Here is a 26321-nt window from a genome sequence, read left to right as displayed (position 1 = left end):
GTACCTCCACTCTTTCCTATCCTGAGCTAAACTTCGCATTTCCCTAAAACTAGAACAGCCCACATCCTTAACTATTTGCGAACAGTAATCTAATCTAGGTCTACCTCTATCCCTCCTAACTCCTGTTTCTGCCTCTAATATGTCTCTGACTAGACCTTCATGCTTGAGAAGGTGTCCTACCAACCTATCTCGCCTATTTCTTATTGACTTTTTTAGAGTCCTCTGTTCTCCTATTCTTTCTAATACCTCTTTACTTCTAAACTCTATCCACGGTATCCTCATCATTCGCCTGTAACACCGTATATTTCGAACGCTTTTAACCTTTTCTTTTCCGCCACGCGCACTGTCCATGTTTCGCACCCGTACAACGCCGTGCTCAAAACATACACCTTTAACAATCTTTTTTGATTTTCTAAATTAATCGTTCGCAAGAATAGAAGTGACTTCTTTTTTTAAAGGCGACTCGACCCTGTGCTACTATTCCTACCGTCCTGAATTATCTGACTCTCTAGATACCTTAAAGCGGTCACTTCTTCTAATTTTTTTAACTTTTTTTCTAATAATTTTTTCAGGACATTTAAAACTGACATATTAATACATTATATTTTTGAAAAGTTGAATTTTGAAGTTAGGGTGGTGACATATCTTAGGCACAGAAGTGTTATTAAAAATTGTTATTAACACATCAGCAGTATCCAGAATTAAAGACGCCTTTCCTTTTGTGTTTAGTGTATTTCTTTTATCAATACACAGTAATAAATCTGCCTCTTATGTCTTATCATTGTTTAACATTTTTCTAATTTTCTCGAGTTGCATTTACCTCTTGTAATTTAGATGATAACAGGACTATCTCAGATGTTTGGTTCTGCATTCACCCATGTGCAGAATTGGTTTGGAATGGCGAAGCGCACCAGTACCGTTGGAGTTGAGACAACGAGTAGTCTGTCTCCAGCGTCGGGACGCCACACAGTTGAGCGTCAACCCACAACTTCAAACGCTCGTTCTACGAATCGGTTTCGACGAAATATCGCGTACGAAAAACGAACGCGTAGCCGATTGATCGATAATAATTAACTGTTTATGTAAATTTGATCGATTGATTAATTAGTTAAAAGGTTATGCGACATCTTGTAAGTGTCGTTTGTTGTTAATCCATTCATGTTTTTTATGCTCGATGCGCTGTTTGAATTGCTGTTGTTGGAAAAGCTCAAGTGTCCATCAGGAAGGTGATGAATACAAGAAGTGCGAAACGAGGAATGAGGACAAAGGCGGAAGTGATACCAGCGAAAAGGATTCCAATAAAAATGTAGAATGCGACAACGAAGGTTTTTAACATTTTTATTATCTTTTTAAAGTTCTGATAGTTGCAGAAAAGTAGTTGTTTCTACAAAGTTTCAAAATATCTAATAAAGAAAAATATAACTAAGAGTTTTTTTATATGTTTAATACCACTAAAAATTTGTAAAGAAATAAATATCAAATATTTAGTCCATTCTAACCGTGTAAAATCTCATAAAGTTGTACTTATTGAGTGAAAAGGTTTGCTCCAATTAAAGGAAAAAGCGAGCGATGATATAATTACATCAATCGGAACTGTATTTCAATTATAAGGTAAATTTACAGAAAACACGAAATTAAAATCCGACTATAAATATATAGTATACGTATTCAATTAAAAACTGCAGGTTTGGATAATTAGTATAATTAATGTCTCTAAATCAATGTGAAGACGTTATCTCATATTGGTTCATTAAAACGATAAAATTACGAAAATTCGTTTTCGATAGGTATGTACAATTAGGTATTCTGTTATAGATTCATATTTGCAACGGTTTAATACTTATTTTTGAAGAATATTTTTTCTACTTTTTTACTTGTTTCAAAAATGTTGAAATTACATTACAATTGTCACGTATCAAAATAGACAACCTGAAATTTCTATTTGTATTGGTAAATTTACTTAAATAAGACAAATAAACAGTTTAAATATACTGTTTTAGTTGTTATTTAGATAAATGTTATCTTTAAAACAAATATAATCACGGAGAAACAGAAATAATTTATTTATGTTTGGACAGTATAATCTTTTATCAATATTGTAAATTGAATTTGATCCTCCTTAATGGCATCGCAGTGGATGATCCTTTTCAATTTTATTGGTTTCATATACAGAGTCGTCGAGGTAAATCCGGATTACGTAAAGATGTTGATGCTGTGTCACGGTTTAGAGCTTTGGAGTTATGATAAGTAGTTTGTTTTGCAGAAAAATCAATTTGATCAAGCGTGAACTATGATGAACCGATGACAAGACCGCAGATCAACTGAACTGGGATCACTTTACGCCGGAAAAACCAAAAAGGGGTTATTTGAAGTTCATTTCAGATGCAAAACATTTTATACGTAGATAGAGAAAATGATCGATGAATTTGCCAAAAGCTCATTAAAGTTTCTACCGTTATTATTCATGCAGATGTAATCACAAACAAGGAAGTTGAAAGCCCAGAGTTATATGTATTGAGGTCCTGGATAGATAAAGTCGCTTCTGGAGGACTATCTGGTCTAGTGACCGCACAGAAGGCTCGGAAAACTCAGGTTTGTCTTTACAGTGACATGCATTACCATTGGTTGTCAGATTTGTGACTACCCTGCAGCCCAGACTGCTACATTTGGATCCTGACTGAAGAATATGTAAATGAAGAACCTCAAAATATAAAGAACTCCCTGTTGATCAAAATTTACAAGATTGGGATCAATTTCGATTAAGGCTAGAGCAGGTATCCAAGTTAATGGACAAGTTTGTTTGTACCAAGTTGTACTTGTGGATCTAAGTATCAATGTGAATTTTCGGCATTAATTCCGATGACCCTGTATATATATACTGTGTAAAACCTTTTAATATTAACTACTGGTAATAACCATAAAATAAATAGTGAAAAAACCTACGACAATTTTTGAGGCGTAATTATCAAACATTCGATGCTGACAACCGATCAATCTTTTGAGATGGCTTCTAGTAGCATAAAGAAGATTAATTTTCAAACGATAAAGAAGTAGAGGCTATCCATTTGTTAGAGTGGATAAAACCCTCTTTTTACCAACGACAGCCTTGTCAACGGCTCCTTATTGATGCAATTATGGTCAAAGGAAAAAGAAAATTGGGGTCGTATGTGGTGGCGGTTGCTGATTATATTGCGACGTAAAGAAATTACCTTTCATCAGCACGGCAGAGTTGGCACTGCGGAAGCAACAGTACCCTCTAATAACTCGCGGCGTTAGATGCAGCTTCGTATACGCACATGCGCACAACATTCAAATATCATACCGCGGGAACTGCGAAGCGTACAGCTCCACGTAACGATTCTTCATAAAACGGCTGCTGACTAGATGACATTAAGCTTAAGGATCAAGCATTATACAAGCATAAAGATAGAATTAAAGAAGAAAGGAGTAATTCAACATCATCATCGTAAGGTCGTCAGTCCTAAGACTGGTTGGACACGTACCTCTACTCTTTCCTATCCTGAGCTAAACTTCGCATTTCCCTAAAACTAGAACAACCCACATCCTTCACTATTTGCGAACAGTAATCTAATCTAGGTCTACCTCTACTCCTCTTTACTCCTGTTTCTGCCTCTAATATGTCTGACTACACCTTCATGCCTGAGAAGGTGTCCTACCAATTTTCTCGCCTGTTTTTTATTGACTTCCATAGAGTCCTCTGTTCTCCTATTCTTTCCAATAAGTACCTCTTCATTTCTAACCTTTTCTACTCACGATATCCTCATCATCCACCTATAACACCACATTTCGAACGTTTCTAACCTTTCCCACCGTCCATGTTTCGCACCCGTACAGCGTCGCGCTCCAAGCATACACCTTTAACAATCTTTTTCGAATTTCTAAATTTACCGTTCGCGAGTATAGAAGTGACTTCTTTTTATTAAAGGCGTAGGTATCTAAAATCAGCCACTTCTAATTTTTCATCTCCTATCTTTATATTCGCTCTTTCCCTAATTTTTCTTCCCTTGCATACCAGTATTTTAGTTTTACTTTTATTTATTTTCATACAATACTGATCTGTCAGTACCGCTTCCATTTTATTTAAAGCTATCTCTAGGTCCTCCTTGCTAGATGCTAATACTGCTATAATACTATATTTATACTATCGATAATATCAAGTGCTGCAGTTCCAACAGTGCCTTTACTGTCTTATGACCTTTTAGTGTTGTAATGCTATATAAATGTTAGCAAAATAACCTTTTAGGTATTAATTTTTTACATCGAAAATGCTGAAATATGAATAAAATTTGTTAATGTTATTTGACTGATTATAAGTTCATTAAATATAATATTGTATATCACATTTCAATTTTTCGAGAAAATTGGAAACCCATCGAGTATGAACATCACAAAAGAAGTAGTTATATCATTTTAATTAAGTTGTATCGATTTACGGATTTGGCAATTTCAGGTAGATTCTGTAATGGAAATTGGAATCCAAATAGTTTATTTATATGTTTGTGTGGTTTGTCTAAATTTAAATGAGGTTTAACGACGAATAAATTGTCACAGTGTCAAAGTGGTCGGTTATTTTGGTGATGGATGAAGTGTTTCTTAAATCTATTTACAACTTTGGTGTGGGTAATTGGTTCTGCTTAATGTAAAAATTGTCATAAATTCTTTTATTTCCAAGTTTCGATGGTTTTACAATTACCTACTTGAAAGTGTTTTTTAAACTTAAATATTGTTGGCCTAACATTTACTCCTTGCGAATAATCGTCCTTCAAATCTATAAATGAAAGAACTGATTTGTGATGGTTATTACGTATGATATGAACGTCGTCGATTCAATGTTTTTAAAAATGATGAAGATGTGGGTTAGACAAATAACAGAAGATCTCTCGAGTGCTCCAGTTATATAATAATAATGTAGTGTATGGAGATTTATATGTTTGTGCTGCACTTGGTTGGCCATGACCAAAAACACAATTTTTCGGTTAAAGATTGTAGAAACACGGTAAAGGATGGGTGAAATACTTGAAGGCGTTCGTTTTAGCATTTACAGGATTCGTAAGTGCTTTAACAAAGAAGAAGCAACGTGTTGCCTTGTAACTGAAATAATTGCTGATAACGCGTCATTCCGGAATAGCAAAAGATGCTTGACATGTTAGAAGGCATCGGTTTAGCATTTAGAGAGCTTGGATTTTGTTAAATTTCTAACTTTATCTTAGGCTAATAGAACAGTAATTCATGAGAAAATGTCTGGCGAATTTCATTTCTCATAAGGGCACTTAATTAGCATTTAATGAGCAGTCAATTTTCTATGTGCCTGTTTTTGATGGCATCATAAAATAAAACAACGATTTATGGCTTGCCTAAGTGTCATCATCATAAGGTCGTCAGTCCTAAGACTGATTGGACTCGCACCTCCACTCTTTCGTATCCTGAGCTAATCTTCGCATTTTCCTAAAACTAGAACATCCCACATCCTTAACTATTTGTGAACAGTAATCAAATCTGCGTCTACCTCTACCTCCCCTAACTTCTGGTGAGAAGGTGTCCTACCAATCTATCTCGCCTATTTCTTATTGACTTCCACAGAGTCCCCTGTTCTCCTATTCTTTCTAATACCTCTTCATTTCTAATCTTCTCTATCCACGGTATCCTCATCATTCGCCTGTAACACAACATTTCGAAAGCTTCTAACCTTTTATTTTCGGCCGCGCCCACCGTCCATGTTTTGCATCTGTACGGCGCCGCGCTCCAACCATACACCTTCAACAACCTTTTTAGAATTTCTCAATTAACCGTTCGCGAGCATAGAAGTGACTTCTTTTTATTATTGAAGGCGACTCTACCCTGTGCAACCCTTTGCTTTATATCCCTACTACTCCTTTCGTCCTGACTTATCTGACTTCCTAGATACCCAAAATCAGTCACTTTTTCCAATCCTCCTACATATTATATTGTTTAGAGTTTTTTTACGCTATTACATTAGGAAATTAAAAGAAAACAAATATTTTTATTGACTTATAAAAAATTATAATGTTCTACATCAGCCGCCTTTATTATGTTTACCCACTGGTCCTAATGTTCTTAATCAAAACATGCAGTTTCAAATTTCGTTTATTTTTTGTTTGTGAGTAATTTTATCCGTTGAACTGAAAGAAGACGTTTTCTACGTAAGGAAAGTAAGTAAAAACAAAGTCGAAAGGGAAAATGTCACCTGAAACGTATCAGATTACGTAAATTTGAAAGCCCTTCGTAAGGATTTCAAGAAAGGCAACTTTGCCAGCAACGCAAAGTGCTATTTCTCATTCCTTATCAACAACTGTTTACGTAAAGTTGTTGAAATTTTCAGGATCAGTTATCCGATTTTCGGAGAAAAATCTTTTGTTACTTATCATTGATTAATTAGTTTGTGAAATAAGTATTTTCTCAGTTACATCATAAAGGTACTTTGTACGTTTTCAGGACCTTCTCTCTTCATTTATCAAAAACACTTTCAGGAATTGTTTACGCAAATCCTCCTGTTTAAGTTCATTTTTTGTTGTCGTGCATATTTCCAAAAATACTTACAGTTAACTAGTAATGAAGAAAATGTGTAAAAAAATGGCTGTTAGATTGATTGGAACAATGAAACTGAGATTAATCACGACACTTCTCATTTTTCAATGAGCAGTTCACATTTATCATGCTTTATTGGATTTAGTTGAGATTTAGATTTGGAATGAGATTTCACATGAGGGTCGTTTGAAACATCAAACTTGACAGGAGACCATTTATTTCAATGCGTTTAGTTCCAACAGAAGATCGAGCAATGACTTTTTAATTTTTTAAAAACCATATTTCATTTTATGGTTATCATTATACCGTCATTAGACTAACGACTGGTTATGCACTTGTCTATATTCTATCCATCATCCTAATCTAGGTCTACTTTTGCTCCTCTTTATACGTGTGTCTGCTTCATGTGTATGAAAGTGTCCCCCTATAATCAAAGAAGGATCCAGAGACAATTGTTGATGGGGGAATTAACTTTTCGCATTATCCAAAGACCAATGACTTTCTCTACACTCATCTCCATTGTATCCCTCATCTCCAACTATTTGTGAACAGTAGTCTGCTCTAGATCTACGTCTGTTCCTGTTTATGCCAGTGTCTGCTTCATGTATCTGAAAGTGCCTCCCTATCATCAGGAGATGACCCAGAAACAATTCTTGATGGAGGAGTTAAATCTTCTATAAATGCAGCATCTGGAATGAGTTCCCCATTAAGCAGCATTATTCAAACATCGAAGACTAGCTGTACACTCACCTCTATTCTGTTCTTCATCCCTAACTATTTACGAATAGAATCTTATCTAGATCTACGTCTACTCCTCTTTATGCCTCTGCCTACTTCATGTGGGTGAAAGTTCCCTCTATAATCAAGGAAGGACCCAGAGACAACTGTTGATGGGGGAATTAACCTTTCCATAAATGTAGCACTTAGAATGAGTTCCCCATTAGGCCGCATTATCCGATGACTTTCTGTACCCTCATCTCCATTGTATCCCTCATCTCCAACTATTTGTGAACAGTAGTCTGCTCTAGATCTACGTCAGCTCCTCCTTATGCCTGTGCCTGATTCATGTGTCTGAAAGTACCCTCTTATAATCAGGAGATGACCCGGAAACAATTCTTGATGGGGGATACTTTTCTATAAACGTAGCATCTGGAATGAGTTCCCCATTGAGCCGCATTATTCCAATATCGAAGACTGGTTGTACACTCACCTTCATTCTGTTCTTCATCCCTAACTATTTGCGAATAGAATAGAATTGTTCCCCTCATCTCCAACTATTTGTGAACAGAAGTCTGCTCTAGATCTACGTCTGTTCCTGTTTATGCCAGTGTCTGCTTCATGTATCTGAAAGTGCCTCCCTATCATCAGGAGATGACCCGGAAACAATTCTTGATGGGGGATACTTTTCTATAAACGTAGCATCTGGAATGAGTTCCCCATTGAGCCGCATTATTCCAATATCGAAGACTGGTTGTACACTCACCTTCATTCTGTTCTTCATCCCTATCTATTTACGAATAGAATCTTATCTAGGTCTACGTCTACTCCTCTTTATACCTCTGCCTACTTCATGTGGATGAAACGTCCTTTTATAATCAAGGAAGGACCCAGAAACATTTCTTGAAGGAGGAATTAACTTTTCCATAAATGTATTTAAAGGCCAATTACTGACTGTACATTCACCTCCACTATATCCCTCATCTCCAACCAATTGTGAGCAGTAGTCTGCTTTAGATCTACGTCTGCTCATGTTAATGCCTGCGCCTGCTTCATTTCTCTGAAAGTGCCCCCTTTAATCAGGAGATAACCCAGAAACAATTCTTGATGGAGGAGTTAAATCTTCTATAAATGTAGCATCTGGAATGAGTTCCCCATTAAATCGCATTATTGAAAGATCGATGACTGTTTGCATATTCACCTCCACTCTATCCCTCATCTCCAACTAATTGTGAGCAGTAGTCTAATGTAGATTTACGTCTGCTCCTCTTTATGCCTGTGCCTACTTCATGTCTCTGAAAATCCCTCCCATAATCAGGAGATGAGCCAGAAACAATTCTTAATCGGGGAATTACTTTTATACCTATATATATCTAATAACTGAAGCGTTGTCACCGTTTCATATCTGAAATTTGCATGTGTAATTCTTACTTGTAGTACACAGCGAACGGTGCTTGGCCCTTGTAATAAAAGTTTCCCATTTGTCCAAAATTTACCATTAGTGTTACTTTTGCCGCCTGAACGCAGCGGTAATTTTTTTACTAATTTTCAAGCAGTTCGTTTCCCCTTTTTCATTTCATTGAGCTTTTTTGTCATTGAGGATTCCCCAGCCACTTCGTGAAAGAAATTGCGAATGGCACGACTGTAGCATTCTTAATGTCTTTTTTGCCTTGCCAGACTTACTTAATGTCTTTTATGGATTTGTTCGACTGAATTATTTTTTGTTTCTTGTTACTGTCACTCTAAAGTTTCAAGTCGATATGTGGCAGATGCGTCGAAGGAATTATCGAGAAAGAAAATTATTCAAACCTCTTACCAGGTAGCTGAAAATTTTCGTTCGGGTATAATTTTGAAAATTCGACTTAACCATAGTTCCAACGATTATCTCGAATAAATAAACAAAATGTCAAAATGTTTGTACAGATTTTGTGAAGATTTAAATGTTATGAGAAAATGCGGTTGTTTTTTATCTCTCCGTTTCCTATTTGTTTGCTTTAATTTGTCCTAGATTTAAAATGTCAGCAAGCATTTTTTTTGCAGTACTGTTTGTGCAGTTGTATACGGGAATGTGTTTCAGACTATTGATTACTTTCTTGCAACTTTTTGATGACTGCTTTGTATTCCAGTTACGATTCTTCTTTTTAGGTTGTTTGTTATATGTTGCTTTGGACAGGTAACAGTTTTGTATGCTGGCGCTTCATATAACGCTAATAAATTCAAACCTTTTGTGGTTTATTCTCTTTAAACCTACCCGCCATTAATACTTATAGCTTCATTATATCGTCAAATGGTACGTTGCAGATGAATATTAATGATTTCTATTGCTTTATGAATGAGGTCACGTAACTTTCAGTGGTCTTAACCATCAATGAAAAAATAAAATCACTTTTCAATCACGCTCGACATTTTCTCACCTGGACTGTACCATTTTAACAATTCCATCATTTGCAGTTTTTTAACAAATCGGTAGGACTACATCGGATCTTAACTAGCTGTCCCATTGCATAAGAAGTGTGTAGGTTTTGTACTTCTTTTTCGACTACATCATCACCATAAGGCCATCAGTTCGCAGACCGACTGGACACGCACTTCTTCATCATCCTATCCTAACCCAGTCTTCGCATTTCAGAAAAACAAGAACATGCTACATCTCTAACTCACCAAGGAAGTAATATAATCCAAAATGGTTTCTCTAATCCTGCTCCTGCTTCTAATATCTCATTAACCATGCAGCTCTTCATGTGTTACAAGATGCCTCATTAACCTATTTCTCCTTTTCCTTATTCACTTCTATTGTGTCTTTTGTTTTCCCTACTTTTTCCTGTATCTCTCCATTTATAATCTTTTCTATTCAAGGTATTTTTATAATTTGTCTATTACCGAGTTGCGCGGCATGGCCTAAGGTTTAGACCACAGGTTGGCTTTCGAGGATCGACATTGACTCAATTCCGGACCCACTTACACTGGTACAACTTGGATTATTTGGGCAAATACTGGGCAGTAATGTTTCTTAGTTAACCTTTCAATTCTCTTGTGTCTTCATTTCGTCTGTCTTATCACTTTTTCCACAACCGCTACCCACCTATTCCAAGGATTCTTAAAAGAAGACTGTAGAGGGCTTTCCGCTCTACCTTTCGGTTTAGTTCGTAGAGAATGCCTGTCCACCAACATTAGTAGCTAGGAACAACACTCAAAAGTGTTTTTTTCATCTGCCTATACCTTTATTTTTTATCCATTACACCCATCGTCTACGTTTTGCATCCTCACAGAGCCGAGTTTTTAATAATTTTTTTTTAACTTTAAAATTATCTGTTCGCGAGCTTAAAGTTATGTGCGATCGCATTTCTTATCCAGATTTGTATATCTGACTCCTATCCTTCAAAAATTGTCGATTCCTTCTAGTTTTTATATTAGCACACGAAGCCTGACGTTTTTTCTTATTTTAAACCATGCTTTATCATTTTCCTTTTCATTGTGATCTATTTACACCCGGTTTGGCTTAAAAAGATGTCATTGACTGATTTTTTTTTAATATCCGGTCATAAAATATGATCTCCAAGCTCCGATTAATCCAAAAGTTTAGGAACTAATCCAGAAGGCTTTTGAAGGGAATTATTTCGTTTCTCTTGGTCTCCGACAACTGATAAATTTCGATTTTGCTTTTGACAAAGGTCGATTACTTTTTCTGTGAGACGAATTAAGGGAATTTAGCCGTTCTTCGACAATTACGAACGAAAATGGCTTTTAAGAAATAACTCTTCCGATTTGATCACAATTCAATTAAAATCATACAGGACTTGACTAAATTCATTGTTCTTAATGTTGATTGGGTGTTTTCTTTTCCAATTCTACAAATTTTAATGTCTTTTCTTTTTCCGACAACTCGAAGGATGTCTACTTTGTACATTTACTAACAATTTAATGCAGAACAGTTTAAAATAGTCTTTCTACTTTGTTTAATTTACTTTCTTTTTGATTAAGACCATTTTTATTACACGTGTAACGTTCCGCAATACGTTGGGAAAGCCTTGTAATCATCCTCTACAGATTGGACGAAAATATCGGAAAGTTGACTTAAACCCTCCAATAAAAGTTCCTTCCTGTACTTGTATTGCAGGATCACCTCATATTCCCTTACCAATCGATACAAGGCATACTTGATGGGAATAAATTCCTTTTTCGTTCTAAATTGTGTGTCTGTATTTTTGGCAAGGTACGTTCCGAATGGTAATTCATGAATAAGAGAACGGAAACCGAATTAACAAGATACAAAGACGATGTTAGTTTGTTAAAATGTAAGATTCGATTGAGAATTCGTCATTGTAGTTCTGATAATGGAAATTATGGAAAGTTTGTTAGACACTTAGGTGCATATACATTCATGTCTATATGAAGATGTGAATTGAGAGATGCCCTGATATTAAATTGATCACATCAAGGAGAAGGAACATGACTAGGGTATTACACAATGAGTGCACTTTACCTTACTGTTGTTAGCAGCTATTAATTTAATTGTTCTACCAGAACGTGACGTATAAAGGCTCCAAGGTACCATTTTGTATAACCATGAAATGTATGAAGTCCAATTTACGAAATATTTACATGACTATGAATGAGCTATGAGGAATCAATGCTTTCTTGTGATATTCCACAAGAGAAAAGAATGATGGACCATAATTTGTTTATTTAACTAAACAAATTGAGGTTTGGGCCCGAGTCGAATATTAATAAAGGCAATAACTCGTATTAGTAGAGGATGATAAAGTATTAGGGTTAGCCTGAACGATCTAGTTCTCCAGGAATATAACCCTCGTGATGCCTAGAAGGCCGATTTATAAAATATAAAGCCATTCGAGGGAGAAAATGAACACAAAATTTAGAGATCCCTATCCTTATGTGTGTTTTATAAGGGGTAGAAATTATTGATTACGGTTTATGAGTTATATATCCATATATGAGGTCACATTTCGGGTAATAAATAGTTGGAAACGCCAGGAGAGTCTTCTAACAAATTGCCCTATAAATCTGTACTGGTACTTACCCAAAAAATACGTACGGTATACCGCGAAAGTGTCTTTTATGTTACCGTAACATATTCAACATTAGTTAACATGCCGCTAGATGGTGATACCGTCAATTTTAATAAACTCTCAAGAATAATTTAAATAATGATTATTTAGGTATAATATTCGGTAATTTGCTTTTATATGCGACACGCCCTGATTGTAGCTGATGCTGCCCCCACCTCTTGTAAAAGAATCAAGGATCCGGGTTCGGTTCTCGGCGAGGACGTGACAGCAGTAATTTTTCTTCATTAATTTGAGGTTATGTGTAATGGTAAAAATTAATTAACTTTAATGTATTGCATTTAACCCTCCTACAAAAATTCTTCTAGAGGTATCATTACATGATACCAACTTCAAGAGCGAATAGGTAGATTATACAATCTTCGAATGGCAATTAGCTAATAGACTCCACTTTTTTTTATTGAGGGATCAAATTGTCCACTTTCCGTAGGTAGTAAACCCTTTGTTCGCGAATCACACACAACGATCAATTTTCTGCGCGGAGATGGAAGCCGCAAGAGCTTATATGTATATTGCCCACAACAACAGTCTAACGGTCGCCGTATTTTTTAAAATCGAATGTCGAACTTCGTCCAACACAAAAGAGATAAGGCAGAATTTATATTTGTTTGCAATTAATGTGTCGAAGGGATATTTTGTCCTGTCGCACGTGTCTGTTTTACGGCTCGAGATATGTACCAGTTTCCTCTAGAGTTTGTTGTTTAGGATAATAATTTTGAAATGATATAATGCTATAGAAGCATTCGGGGATGATATGAAACACTAAGGAAAAGGCGAAGCGATTTTGCAAGGAAGATTAAACTGAACATTCGTTGCTGGTCAATATGGGCGGTTAATCCTTGTAAACACAGGGGGAAAGTAGTTGCAATTCAGAAACTGAGCCCAGAAATTTCAAACATGCTCAGGCTATAGTGCCTACGTCAGGCTTAAAATTTTTCAGACCAAACTGAGCCTGCCACATTAAATTTATATGTTAGTGTATTAAATTGCAATATTTTATTGGGTAATAAAAACAGACTAAAGTTTCAATTACATATTCACAATGATCACGTCACAGTTATCTGATGGCATAACGTGTAGAGATTTGGGGTGGTGGTGGAGAACCAATTGGAAATTACGGGAATATTCGTTTTTCAGTATTCTGTAACACGTAAACCATCGCTGGATGTCATTTTGATAAAATTAGGTTGTCAATTTAAAATATCGGAAAACTTCGTTTACTGAATCATCATGAGATAACTGGTTGTACACCCACCCATATTTTTTTCTATCCTGAGCCGACATAACATATATAACAAGAAGTAATGTAATCTAGATCTTTTGCTGCCCCCTTTTATAGGGTTGTTCGGAAAGTCATTTCGTTTTTCCCCGACAGAGGATTTAATTGTATTCTTTTGCACCCAACTTCACATTTAAGCCGTATAATTTTTATATGCTTTGAGAGCTCATATAGCAAGGCTTGTGTGTGAAAAATTCCAATTAATTCTACGCAGTAGTTTTTGGTTGGTGCCCTTTTAAATATGGAGAGCGATAAGCAGCATTTTCGACATATCTTACTGTTTTACTACAGAAAGGGTAAAAATGCTGTTCAAGCCAGAAAGAAATTGACTGATGTGTATGGAGAAGGTGTGTTGACAGTACGCCAGTGCCAGAACTGGTTCGCTAAATTTCGATCCGGCAATTTTGATGTCGAATATGCACCACGTTCGGGAAGGCCGGTTGAAGCTGATAAAGACGCGATAAAGGCATTAGTTGATGTGAACCGGCGAATAACAACACGTGAGATCGGATTGAGGTTAAATTTATCTAATTCAACAGTTCATGACCACTTGAAAGGCCTGGGATTATCCTCGAAGCTTGATGTATGGGTTCCCCATGTTCTCACAGAGAGAAATCTGTGTCGCAGCATTGACGTCTGCGATTCGCTTCTCAAACGTCACGAAAATGATCCGTTTTTGAAGCGCATCATCACTGGGGACGAAAAATGGGTTGTATACAACAACGTCAAACGCAAGAGGTCATGGAGCAAAAAAGATGAACCGGCTCAAACCATTTCCAAAGCCGATATTCACCAAAAAAAGGTGATGCTGTCTGTTTGGTGGGATTTTAAAGGAATCGTTTTTTTTTCAGCTTTTACCGGATAACACAACGATTAATTCGGAAGTCTACTGTCATCAGTTGGACAAACTGAATGATACACTTCAACAGAAAAGGTCAGAACTAATCAACAGGAAAGGTGTAGTATTTCACCAAGACAATGCGAGACCTCATACAAGTTTGGTCACTCGCCAAAAGCTTTTACAGCTTGAATGGGATACAATGCTACCCCCGCCATATTCTCCAGACCTGGCACCATCGGATTATTATTTGTTCCGGTCACTCCAAAATTTTTTAGACGGTAAAACCTTTACCTCAAATGAGGAGGTCAAAAACCTCCTCGATCAGTTTTTTGCCAGCAAAGATCAAAAATTTTATGAGCGTGGAATTATGCTACTACCAGAAAGATGGTAAAAGGTGTTGGACCAAAACGGTCAATATATAATTTAATAAAGTATTTGTTTATTATACGAAAACTGTCTTTCATTTCCACAAAAAAAAAACGAAATGACTTTCCGAACAACCCTATACATCCATTCCTGCTTCTAATATACTTCCAAGTATGGTTTCCTACCGTTCTGCCTCCTTCATCTTCGATTCCTATGTGTCTATTGATTCAAACCATACTTTCGAGTTCACTACATAGGTTTAAAACAAAGAAAGTAATTTTTGTTAATCTTTTCTGCTTTTAATCGTGAAAATTACATTTTCGGCGTGTTAATGTTGCATAGTTTCATCCTTAATGAGATTTTGGATGAGGCGTCAGCGCCCGCTCTCTTGGATGCCATCTGTTAGTTTTGCACTTACTTGGTCCTTTATCATCCTCCTGACGGTGAATTTAGAAATTCGTCCCAAATTCTACTCTACGTGACTGAGCGGCTTCTCTATTCCTTTATGAAATTCAATTGTTTACGTTTGAGAAAGTTTCGAGATGGATGCTTGTGCCTTCAACACATTTGGGCCAACTATTATTATTAGTAGATAAATAGATAGAAAAATAAACTAATTTTTGTGATGTGTTCACTTGTTTAACATGTCCATGATTTGTCACTGAATTAAAATGTCAAATTTATTTCCAATTCGACTATTAGTAACCAATAATAAACTCTTTAAGTAAAATTAGTTGTTTGAATATTCCTAGCACGATGCTCATTCCTTATAGAAAGATATGGTTAATCCAGCAGTATCCCTTATCGATTTCGAAAACATCTACGATTTCCATTGTCGTTATCGCGCCCCTCACGTTTTACCTTAACCACTTCTCAGCCTCCTATCATGAATAGGATCGTCGAAGATATACGCAGTCAGAAATCTGCAATAAATGCCCAAAAGGTAATAGGCTCATGATTTATATGTGATGGCTAAACGAGATATGTTTCGGCCTTTGTTGTACGTGATGTTTCTTGGGAAAGATTCTATTGAAGGCCGTCCTTTGGTACATATATATATACAAGATATAGGTATCTAAAAACGAATTTTGTCCAGGTCAACAACAGTTTTCGTTATTATTTATTGGTTTATCTTTAGAGGCTTTTGAGAAGTTGATACCTCCCTTTCATATGATCCTTTTTAGGTAATCCTGTACGTTTCCTTTAAAGGAACTAAGAAATAGTAAAACGAAAAATGAATCAAGGGTGATAAAGATCGTCTGGGTGGTTTTAGAAAACATTTTTTTACCGACTACCCCGAGATAAAAATGTTCAGTCTCTCAGAGGCTCTGTAAGCGAGACTCGCTGAGAGAGACTGCCAAAAAACTGTTTAGCGTTTCTGAACGAGGGACTCGAGTCGCTCATGGAGAGATCCTCGACTCGCGTCTCTCAATTTTTTAAGTTTCATTCATTCAGTCTCTCTGTGAGAGACTTGAATCTCTGAATTAACAATTTTTTCGTTCGAGTCTCTCATACAGAGACTGTGAGAGATCCATAAAAACACCTAGACAATAACTGAAAGACTGCGAAAAACTGTGAGAGACGCTCTCAGAGACGCTGAAAGACTCTAAAAGACTCCGAGAGACTGAAAATTTTTGTCTAGGGACATCAGTTTATTGAAAATTCTAGATACCTATGGATCACCATTTAAAATTTATTAGTTCTCATTAGCACACCATAACCTAAAACGTACCTACCAATCGTAGCAAAAAGATCATGTATATCATTTGTTTATAAGGACTCTTCCATATTATGAAATACTGTGGATAATATTTATGTCCAGTTGAGTTTGTACGTATTTATTTATGCGTATAGGTGTATATATTTTGTTGCAATCGAGTATTTTCCTGGTTTTCAGTGTAACTGAAGTGTGAAATGGTGAAAATCGTTGCTGTGTATATCAGTTTTACGACTGCAAATAAGCGTTTACAGTAGCACGGGGTTTTCCGAGATCTGAAATAAAAGAAGTACTGCGATTCGTGTGTGGAAGGATGAAAACAGAAAAAAAAGAACATCTGAAGGTGTATTTACGTTTTAAAAAGATTACATTGTCCTTTCACCTGAAAGAAACTTTCAACACATTTATTCACCCTTTAAATAGAATTACTTTTTATTTCAAACCTGACTGACCTTTTTTGGAAATTTTACTGGAGTACATTCACCTCTCTTCCTTCCTGTCCTGAGTTAATCTTTGCATTTCTCCGAGAAGTGATGGAACATCCCGCTTTCTTAACTAATTCCTCTGCGCCTCTTTATTCCTGTTTCTGCTTGTAATATATCAGCTAGGAAAAAGTTTTCCGTTTGGAGGCCTTAATATGGTCAGAGCTGGACAAAGTGTTCTGTTACATTGATTCAAGTAATAAGTATCAAGTAGCCGGTTGTTGCACTTGAATTTCCAAGTACAAAGTACTTCTGTAATTTTGGGTTACTTCAAGTACGAAGTAGTTTGATAAAATATTTGGAAGTCCAATGTGAGTACTACTGGAATTACCAATTCCATTTGATAAGTAGCTCATGTGTATTCTTATTATTTCAAGTACATTTCTAAAATCCTTTGTGTTTTCTTAGGTTTATTTTCGTCTTTTTCGTTCAATTTTAACCTCCTCCAGCCATCAGCTGTTGTTAGCCATCTTTGACAGCTGTCATCTCAGCCATCTTTTGGGGCGTCGTGTCTTGCATCCGGTTATGACGGCGGATTAGGAGTGTAGGGAGGGGTAAAATTGAAGAAGAAGACTAAAATTAATCTTCATAAGAAAATACATGAGATTTTGGTCCTTAACGAAGGTACCCCATCTATGGCGTAATACAAGTTCACTATTCTGTGGATTAATTAGTTTCTAGGTTATTTAAAGGTAACAAGGAAGCTTCCATTGTTTTATTCGTGTTAAATTTTTGCTTTAAGAAGTAAGGTTGAGGATTAATTTTATTTTTGGTCGGAAAACTCCAAATGTACGGGGAAAGCTATAAAAAACGTCCACTTTACTTTCATTCTTAACTAGATTTTATTTTGTTTGGTGGTGTGAAATTTCTTGAGGAAAATTCGTTTGAAAAAAGTATAAAAACCTTTTATCCTTTTCTTCCTACATAAAACAGCAATAAATTTCGGTAGAAATAGCGAGAACTTTCAAGATAAAGGCACCCTTTCCTGTTCTTCATTTACTATAAATACACATACTACGAACGTAATTGCTTCATTAAATAAGAAATTTCTATCGAGTTTAATTTGTTGTTTGGAGGTCGAATACTTTTCCCGGTTGACGAGGTAAAAAGTTGTCGATCTCTCACGTTCGTCCCCAAGAAATTTAATAAAAATTGTGGAAATGGCAATTGATTGAATTCCAGATGGCCGAATTAGGGAGAAATATTTGATTCTCGTCTCTCAAGCTTTCTACGCGTACAGGGTGTTCCAAATTACATCGCTTTAGACCTAAGTATCGTAATTCTTATTATGTTGTAAGTGGTAGGTATTTGATAATGAAAATAATAAATGCTTTCTGTAGGGTTTTAACATTAACTCCTGAATAAAATAATTCGAAGTGGTCTGTATTCTGTCGAAACTGCCAGACGCGGATCGCGATTTCGATCTTTTTTGATCTCATCAGCGCGTCGCAGGCAGCTCCGACAGAACACAGACCGACTTTTACCTGCTGTCTTAACAGTGCGTTTCAGAAAATACTACAAACGGCGCAGTAAACGCCATCTGTAGCACAATGCTATATTTTAGGATTACGTATACTCCAACAAGGTCCATTTGTGTGGATATCTACTTGCTGAAAACGAACCCCCGTACTGCGCCGTTTGTAGTATTCTCTATTAACTCCTGGACTACCATGGCAATAATGTCCTTATTTTCACTTTTTATTGTTGAATTCTATGGGTACAATTATCCAGTTTTGGTACTGATTCAATTTAAATGACATAAAATATTATAAGTACCTTTATTTTTTGTTCATATTTGGATTTAAATCCATTCATATGACAAGAATTAAATTTTAACTGATTTTTTTTGACTATGCGGTTGTCTGATTTTATCCTATTTTTCCAGGTAATCCCAGAAATAAACATGCCCTTTCTCCGGGTCATTCCCTCATGGACTGGATTAGGCTGGGCAACTCGGGGACCGATTTGACAGGCGTTGGGTCTCAAGCGGGCCGACTTTCGGTAATAATTGATTAGCCGACAAACTTTTTCATTTAAGAAAACCATTTGCTTTGCTCGTTCAAACGTAATTATCTTTACTACCAATCTAACACTTTCACAAAGTACTCTTAATGGCTTTTTGAGGTAAAAGCTGCTGTTCAAATAAAATTTTGGTATTCAAAATTCAACATGAAAACGAAGGTTAGAAAGGGATGTTCAATCCTCTTCCTCAACTAAGGCAGAAGCATTTACAATTTTCGTTTTTGGTATCTAAATTAAGTTCAGTTTTTCGTTTGTATTGACATTTTATTTCCAACATCAAATAATTGTAAGGGAAATATGAAAATTAGCGTTAGGATATTTTATATGCATGAAATGAAAGTTTGCCGTCATTTAGAATTCAAGTATGGCTTGATGTTAATGCATGTTAAGTTTACTAAGTCGGGAAATCCCGGGAAACTTTTCGATTTTATGTAAAGCGTGTTAGGTTTAAGAGTAGCTGTTTAGATTTCCATCATGTGGAGCATGAGTACTAATTAAAACCCTAATTAACTTAACTAATTAAAATAATTAAAAATATTAATGTATTCATAAGTGGATCTAAGAAAGAAACCTTTTTCCGTGTGCTAATGATGAAGCATTTCGACCAAAGGAAAAAATAAAACGTCAATGTCAAGTTTAATTTTCTCAAAAATGGAATTAATCATGTCTTAACGCACTAGACCAGTGGTTTCCAACCTTTTTGTACCTGCGCCCTCCTTTAAAAAAAAATCTCTCTTAATTTTTCTAACAATTACAACATTATAAAAATTTAATGCGACGGTTGAGCTTGTTTTTCAGCGCAAATTTCTCAAACCGTGGTATCATTGAAGAAATCGCGGTTCTCAGTTCCTTTTCAATCACTAAGCGAGATCGATACTTTGTTTTTAAGACAGCTATTAAAGTAAAACCAGTTTCACATAGGCAATAAAATCCTAAAGCTTTGTTTGAAAAAATGATATTTTGGAAACAGCTGCATGCCCCCCCCCTTGCAACAGTCTCGCGCCCCCCTAGGGGGCCGCGCCCCACAGGTTGGAAACCACTGCACTACACCATGGTATAGTCCACACGTATGCAACAACAATCAGACAATTATGAAGACGTTGTTTGTATAATTCATTGAAGTTAATTAAAATAGACTTTCGGGAAGTTGATTTATTACCTTAAGATACGATTAAAAAGTTACAGGAGGGGTAAAAACATTTGAAGTCTCTGTTCGCTCTCTGCTTACAGTTTACTTGAAGTTCCACCCCTGATTGTATACCGAGGCATATGGTCAACAGTCAAGTGAATGTTTTCACAATGTATAATATGAATTCAATAGTCTGCGAGGCTCATGAAATTCTGAACTAACTATACATACAAAGACTTTAGTTTTGTATTTATTGACCATAGTAATCTTGTACTTAGATGGTTACTTTAATTTTGTATTTAGTATTTATTACGAAACGGAACCTTCGACGTGACATTTGCCTCGTTGTTTTTTTCATTAGAGTATAAAATGTTTTATTCAATACTTCACGTGTATATTCTGTACATTTCTATGGTGATCAGCCACCATAAGGAACCAATGACGTGTAGTCGATCCCTAAATTATATTTTCTTTGGATTATATCAGAGGAAATATCTTGCCGAACAGGCATCTTTCTCGTTCGATGGACCCAAAGAAAAAAATGAATTCTTTTTGTCCCCCGCCTCATTTACGTCACCGAAGAACATAAAGAGATTGTTGGCTCGAAATGTAAATGTTCGACTGAGTTGGGCGAGGAGAAGCGGCGTAAATTTAAAAGATGGAATCCTCAAAGGAAATCTGACAGAGTCCTTTTATTGAGGCGAACACGTAGAGATAATCTTTTTCGAGTTATGCGAATACGTATATTCAGAGTAACAAAAAGAAGAAAGCTTTTATGTACATATATCGATATACGTATACAGAGTCACTCTTTTAAATTCAATTTGTATACAAGGAATATTTATATGTATTTGTTATTCATTATCATTATATATATGTAGTGCGAGACATTTCGAACAATTAGTTTAACTTCTCATGCGTCAAAAATCTTAACTAGAATTGTACAGAGAAGGATAGATTAAAGGGTGGAAGAACTATTAGGGGAAGATCAATTTGGTTTTAGATGAAATAGAGGAACGCGGGAGGCCATTCTTGCTTTACGGGTAACAATAGAGAAAACGATAGAAAAAGGAAAGAGTGCGTACATAGGATTTGTAGATTTAGAGAAAGCTTTTGACAATGTTAAATGGGACAACATGTTAAATATACTTAAGCTCGCGAAAGGTTAATTTAGAAATTCGAAAAAGGTTGTTAAAGGTGTTGTACGGCGTTGTACGGGTGCGAAATATGGACAGTGGGCGCGGCGGAAAAGAAAATGTCGGAAGCGTTATAAATGTGGTGTTATAGGCGGATGATGAGGATAACGTGGGTAGAAAAGATTAGAAATGAAGAGGTACTTATTGGAAAGAATAGGAGAACAGAGGATTCTATGGAAGTCAATAAAAAATAGGCGAGATTGATTGGTAGGACACCTTCTCAGGCATGAAGATCTAGTCAGAGACATATTAGAGGCAGAAACAGGAGTTAGGAGGGGTAGAGGTAGAGCTAGATTAGATTACTGTTCGCAAAAAGTTAAGGATGTGGGCTGTTCTAGTTTTAGGGAAATGCGAAGTTTAGCGCAGGATAGGAAAGAGTGGAGGTACGTGTCCAACCAGTCTTAGGTATTTACGTATTTCTATTGCTTACTAAAAAAACTTCGGTAACTATTTGAGAAAAGTAGTCTAATCTAGGTCATAATCTGCTCCATTTTCCACATATTACCATCTACATGTTTTGTTTGAAAATACGATAATCATAAGATACAAAAATATTATTGGCGTATATTTGTGAAAGTTTATTGAAAAATTTGGTGAAGGTGCCGGGTCAATTTAAAATAAAGACTATGATGGAACTGTAATTCGACTTTCATTGAAGTAGATTGACGAATTTTCATCTTTAAATGATATTGTTTTGCATGTACATGCAGTTAGGGATGCAATTTTATAAAAGGAATTATATTACAGTTTGTAATAAAATAAAGACAATCGAATATATAACAAATATTAATTTAATATTGTAACTCCAAATAAAGTTAGAAAAGTTCTGTTCTCATAAAATTAACTCACTTAGGTACAAACCTATTGAATTAGTGTTAGGTATAGGTATACATATAAACTATATGAAATTTATTTCGCATTACATAAATAGGAAAATTTGATAACAAAATCGTGTAATAAACTATTTCACTCTGAGCAATTAGCAAAGAGTAATTTGTTTTTTAATAGAAAATGGAAATACAACTGAAGTCCATTAAATTCTTCTTTAAAGTCGTAATGAAAAATTATGATTGCGAATTGGTTTTTGATAGTTCCGAAAGAATATCGTATAGTTCAGTTTAAATGTAAATGTTATAGAAACAGAGGAATTAGTAGAATTTTCACACAACGAACAACAGTTTTCCTTAAAGCACTACAAAGGATTGTCTCTACACGATCCTATATCATCCTTTGTCAGTCACAATAGGGGTGTAGACAGAAGCAACCACTGTATACTCTCGTCCTTCGAAAATGAGCAAAGGGTAACGATATCTATATGGCATAGGGAAAATCCGTACCCAGATTATAAGAGTTTGGTTATTTTAATATATATAAGTTTGTTTTTTTAAAACCATATTCAGTGGACATACAGGACAAGGGTATACAGGGTGTTTCTTATTTTAAAGTGCTCTGCAAGCTTGATGCTTATATCAGAAACACTCAGTATAGTTTTGAAGGATTCCATGAAAGACCTTTGTATTGAAGCAATTGTTAATTAAATCAAAAAGAGGAAGCTTGTATTAAAAAACGGATAGAATTAATTTCTAAAAACTAGTTTCAAAGGACTATCCCATCACTAGACAGAGTTCTTACACCAGTTGCTAATAGAGTTATTAAAATAGTAAGCTTTCGTACTGAGGATGTAGCTCTTAAAGTTAAAAGGAATAAAAGAGCCATTGAAAAATGTCCCTATTTTATGACATTAATCTGCAGTTTCAACAAGCGAAGTGAACTGAAATTTTCAGTAGCAATTTTAAATAATAACGCTCGAGCTAAATAATTTAATCAGAAGTTGAAGCACTGATATGCTTACGTAATGGGTGTAAAAGTTTGGTAGATTTTTAAATTTGCAATTAATCCCTATAGGTATAAAATTTAAAATTTCTTTGATGTTTGTGAGTTTTCAATGATAGTCAATTTTTCGTGTTAATTAAGTGCACTTCTATGAATATGCATTTAAAATAAAATCAAGCAATCCATTGACAGTAATTGGTCTGCAGCTTTCAGTATCTGCAACACGGGTCGAGAATTCTGAATTAACGTTCTTTGTTCGTCGACTGTTCATCCGGATGATTTAAAGTTGAATAAATCTGCATATGCGCCATCGTCATGGCGAAATTGTTTTCTAAAAGTTCTGGAACGTAACAACGGGCGCTTTCAGTTCCCGGTTATAATAACATTTATTTACATTAATATATAAAACAAAACAGGTCTTAAACAGAAGATGGTTGCTGTATGGGTACCTGTCAAGGTATTGGGTAGAATAATTAGCTCATGATTGAGAATATAGAGCCTGCGGGATTTTAATGAATCAATTTGACTCGTTCGGACAGCAGGTGTCGCTTTGGGATTAGTCATGAACTCGTTCCCCAAAGTAATAGTAACTAAACCTACCTATGACACAGGAATATCTAAAATTTACAATTAGTTATTTGGGCTACTTACAATTAATTAGAAATTATTAGACGATCTCAAATTACTGTTAATTAATATTCACCTAAAGTAATTTGGTTAAAAGCTGCTTGATATATGTATGGAAGATTGAGGTACAATTAATGTTTAAACATCTTAAAAATAATTACTTTTATAGCGTTTTGAGAGATTACAACACTTAAGTTTTTAAAATGAGCGATTTCATATCTTGATACGTTAAAAAAAGCTTGTTGAGGGAATAAGTTCGCAAATATCATTCCCCTTAATAAAGTTGTGAAAAGCTTACACGAACGTTTCGCATCCCAATACGAACTTTTTCAGGGTTGCTTTTTGATTGCATCAACGTCAATAAATATTTTCTATGCATCAACGATTATAAAGAGTAGGAGAACAGAGGACTCTATGGAAGTCAAGTCAAGAAATAGGCGAGTTAGGTTGGTAGGACACCTTTTCAGGCATGAAGGCCTATTCAGAGGCATATTAGAGGCAAAAACAGGAGTTCAGAGGAGTAAATGTAGACCTAGATTAGATTACTGTTCGCAAATAGAATGTGGGATGTTCTAGTTTTAGGGAAATGTGAAGATTAGCTCAGGATAGGAAAGAGTGGAAGTGCGTTTCCAACCAGTCTTAGGACTGACGATTTTATGATGATATGTCAACGTCAACAAATACGTATCTTGTTAAATCTGTTACAAACTTAGATAAAAAAGAAATTATTTATGTTTTCTGTTATTTACCACAAAGCATTCCCTAATTGGTAAAGGTTTCAAAAGGAGAGATTACCTCAAGAGTACGTGAAGCCTTTTTGATGTCAGCACACATTCTTTGATCTTTTTTCCTTTTAAAAACGCCACGTGAAGTATTAGGGCCTGTGCCTTTTACACGCTTTTCGTTTTACTTTAAATTTTATCGTTCAACAGAATGAATTATCATGGATTACATAGATACAATTTTGCTTATGTTAGGTCTCGATTTTGGTTAATTCAAAATTCTGGTGTTTTTCATTTGTCCATTTTTAAATCTAGGTAACGCATAAGGAGTTGGCCCGGCACAATAAAGAGACCGACGCCTGGTTGGCGATTCGGGGAAAAGTTTTTAACATCACCCATTACATTCCTTATCATCCAGGAGGTCCAGAGGAAATAATGAAAGGGGCTGGAACAGATGCAACGAAACTGTTTGAACAGGTTTTACAACATTAATGTCCCTCTACGTGTTCTAGGATTTGCTAAAGTTGTTTATTCTCTCCTTCAGGTTCATGCCTGGGTTAACTACGAGTCACTACTTCAGAAATGTTACATAGGTCGTTTGGTAGTACTAGATCCCAAAATGAATGCTGAAGAGTTGTTTTTTGGATCTCCAAAAACTCCCAAACAGCAAGACACGAATGGGAATAAGCCAAAATCAGTAGTGGACACAATCAAAAGCCCTGGTTCCGATGAAAATGATTCGATAAGTATTGCAAGTGAATCAAGGACGAAGTTTGCCAGGAAAGCTGATTCTTCCGACGATATAAAATATCTGAAAGATCGGATGTTTCAACCGAGGTTTGATTGGATCCAGAAAACGGATTATATCACGATCGTCTTCTATACCAAAGCCCTGTGTAATCCTCAAGTAGAAATAATTCCTCAGAGCCAAGACAATGTCGTATTCGTTTATTTAACGTATGAGTGCCAAGTTTTCACAAACGAAATAACCTTTTCGAAATCCATCCATTGGCCTTGCCATACTAAAGTCCATTTTGAAACTGGAAAGATCGAGATAATATTTAAAAAGACTGAAAGCAAAATTTGGGAATCGTATGGATCGTTGAAACAGAAAAGAGACGACATCGAACGAGCTGATAACGTCAGGACGCATTATTCGTTGAAATGTAAAAAAGATATTAATTATAATACGGCCCTGTTCGAGCTCGAGAGAGTGGATAATGGGAAAGTAATAGTACCATTAGGAAAACACGTAAAAATTTATGGAGTTATTAATGGTAAGTAGAGTCCAACATAAAAACAGTGAAATAAATTTTATTGCTCTGTTTTTAGTTTTATTGAATATTGCTTGACCATTTCTATTTATTTATTTATTAACTTTGGTTATTAATTGCATTAGAGAAATAAAACAATTACGAAGAAGGTAAGTAAATCCATTAAATAAGTAAAGGAAGGACTTTCAACCACCTTAAGGGTATGAAACCCTATAACATTTTTAGTTACTTAATAGTAGATTAATATACAATATTAATTTTAAATCATTTTTTCGATTTTTTATTTACCCACTACAAACTACCTCAAATTAATGAGGGAAAAATTGTTGCTGTTGTCACACCCCCGCCGGGAATCGAACCCGGGACCTTTGGCTTTACGCACCAATGTTCTGACCACTAAACTACGAGAGGTGACAACAACAACCACGACCAACCGACCTACAAGGTTAACGATCCGTCGAA

General features: G+C 35.6%; 1 protein-coding gene across 2 annotated transcripts in view; it reads left to right on the top strand.

The window, feature by feature from the left end:
- The window catches only part of LOC108736108 (cytochrome b5 reductase 4), a 48353-nt gene that overhangs the window by 13351 nt on the left and 8681 nt on the right, over nucleotides 1–26321 (top strand). Inside the window, exons 2-5 of one of the 2 annotated variants that reach the window (XM_025981365.1) lie at nucleotides 835–1325; nucleotides 18942–19057; nucleotides 24901–25062; nucleotides 25130–25862. In XM_025981365.1, coding sequence (XP_025837150.1) covers nucleotides 1175–1325; nucleotides 18942–19057; nucleotides 24901–25062; nucleotides 25130–25862 — 1162 coding nt within the window. In that variant the 5' untranslated portion in view covers nucleotides 835–1174. The remainder of the gene's footprint in view (nucleotides 1–834; nucleotides 1326–18941; nucleotides 19058–24900; nucleotides 25063–25129; nucleotides 25863–26321) is intronic. The other variant, XM_025981364.1, reaches the window with a different exon arrangement.

Source organism: Agrilus planipennis, unplaced genomic scaffold, assembly GCF_000699045.2.
Source record: "Agrilus planipennis isolate EAB-ADULT unplaced genomic scaffold, Apla_2.0 scaffold5, whole genome shotgun sequence".
NCBI classification, from domain to species: Eukaryota; Metazoa; Arthropoda; class Insecta; order Coleoptera; family Buprestidae; genus Agrilus; species Agrilus planipennis.
The sequence above is the reverse complement of the archived record's forward strand: the minus strand, read 5'-3'. Positions and strand labels throughout refer to the sequence as shown.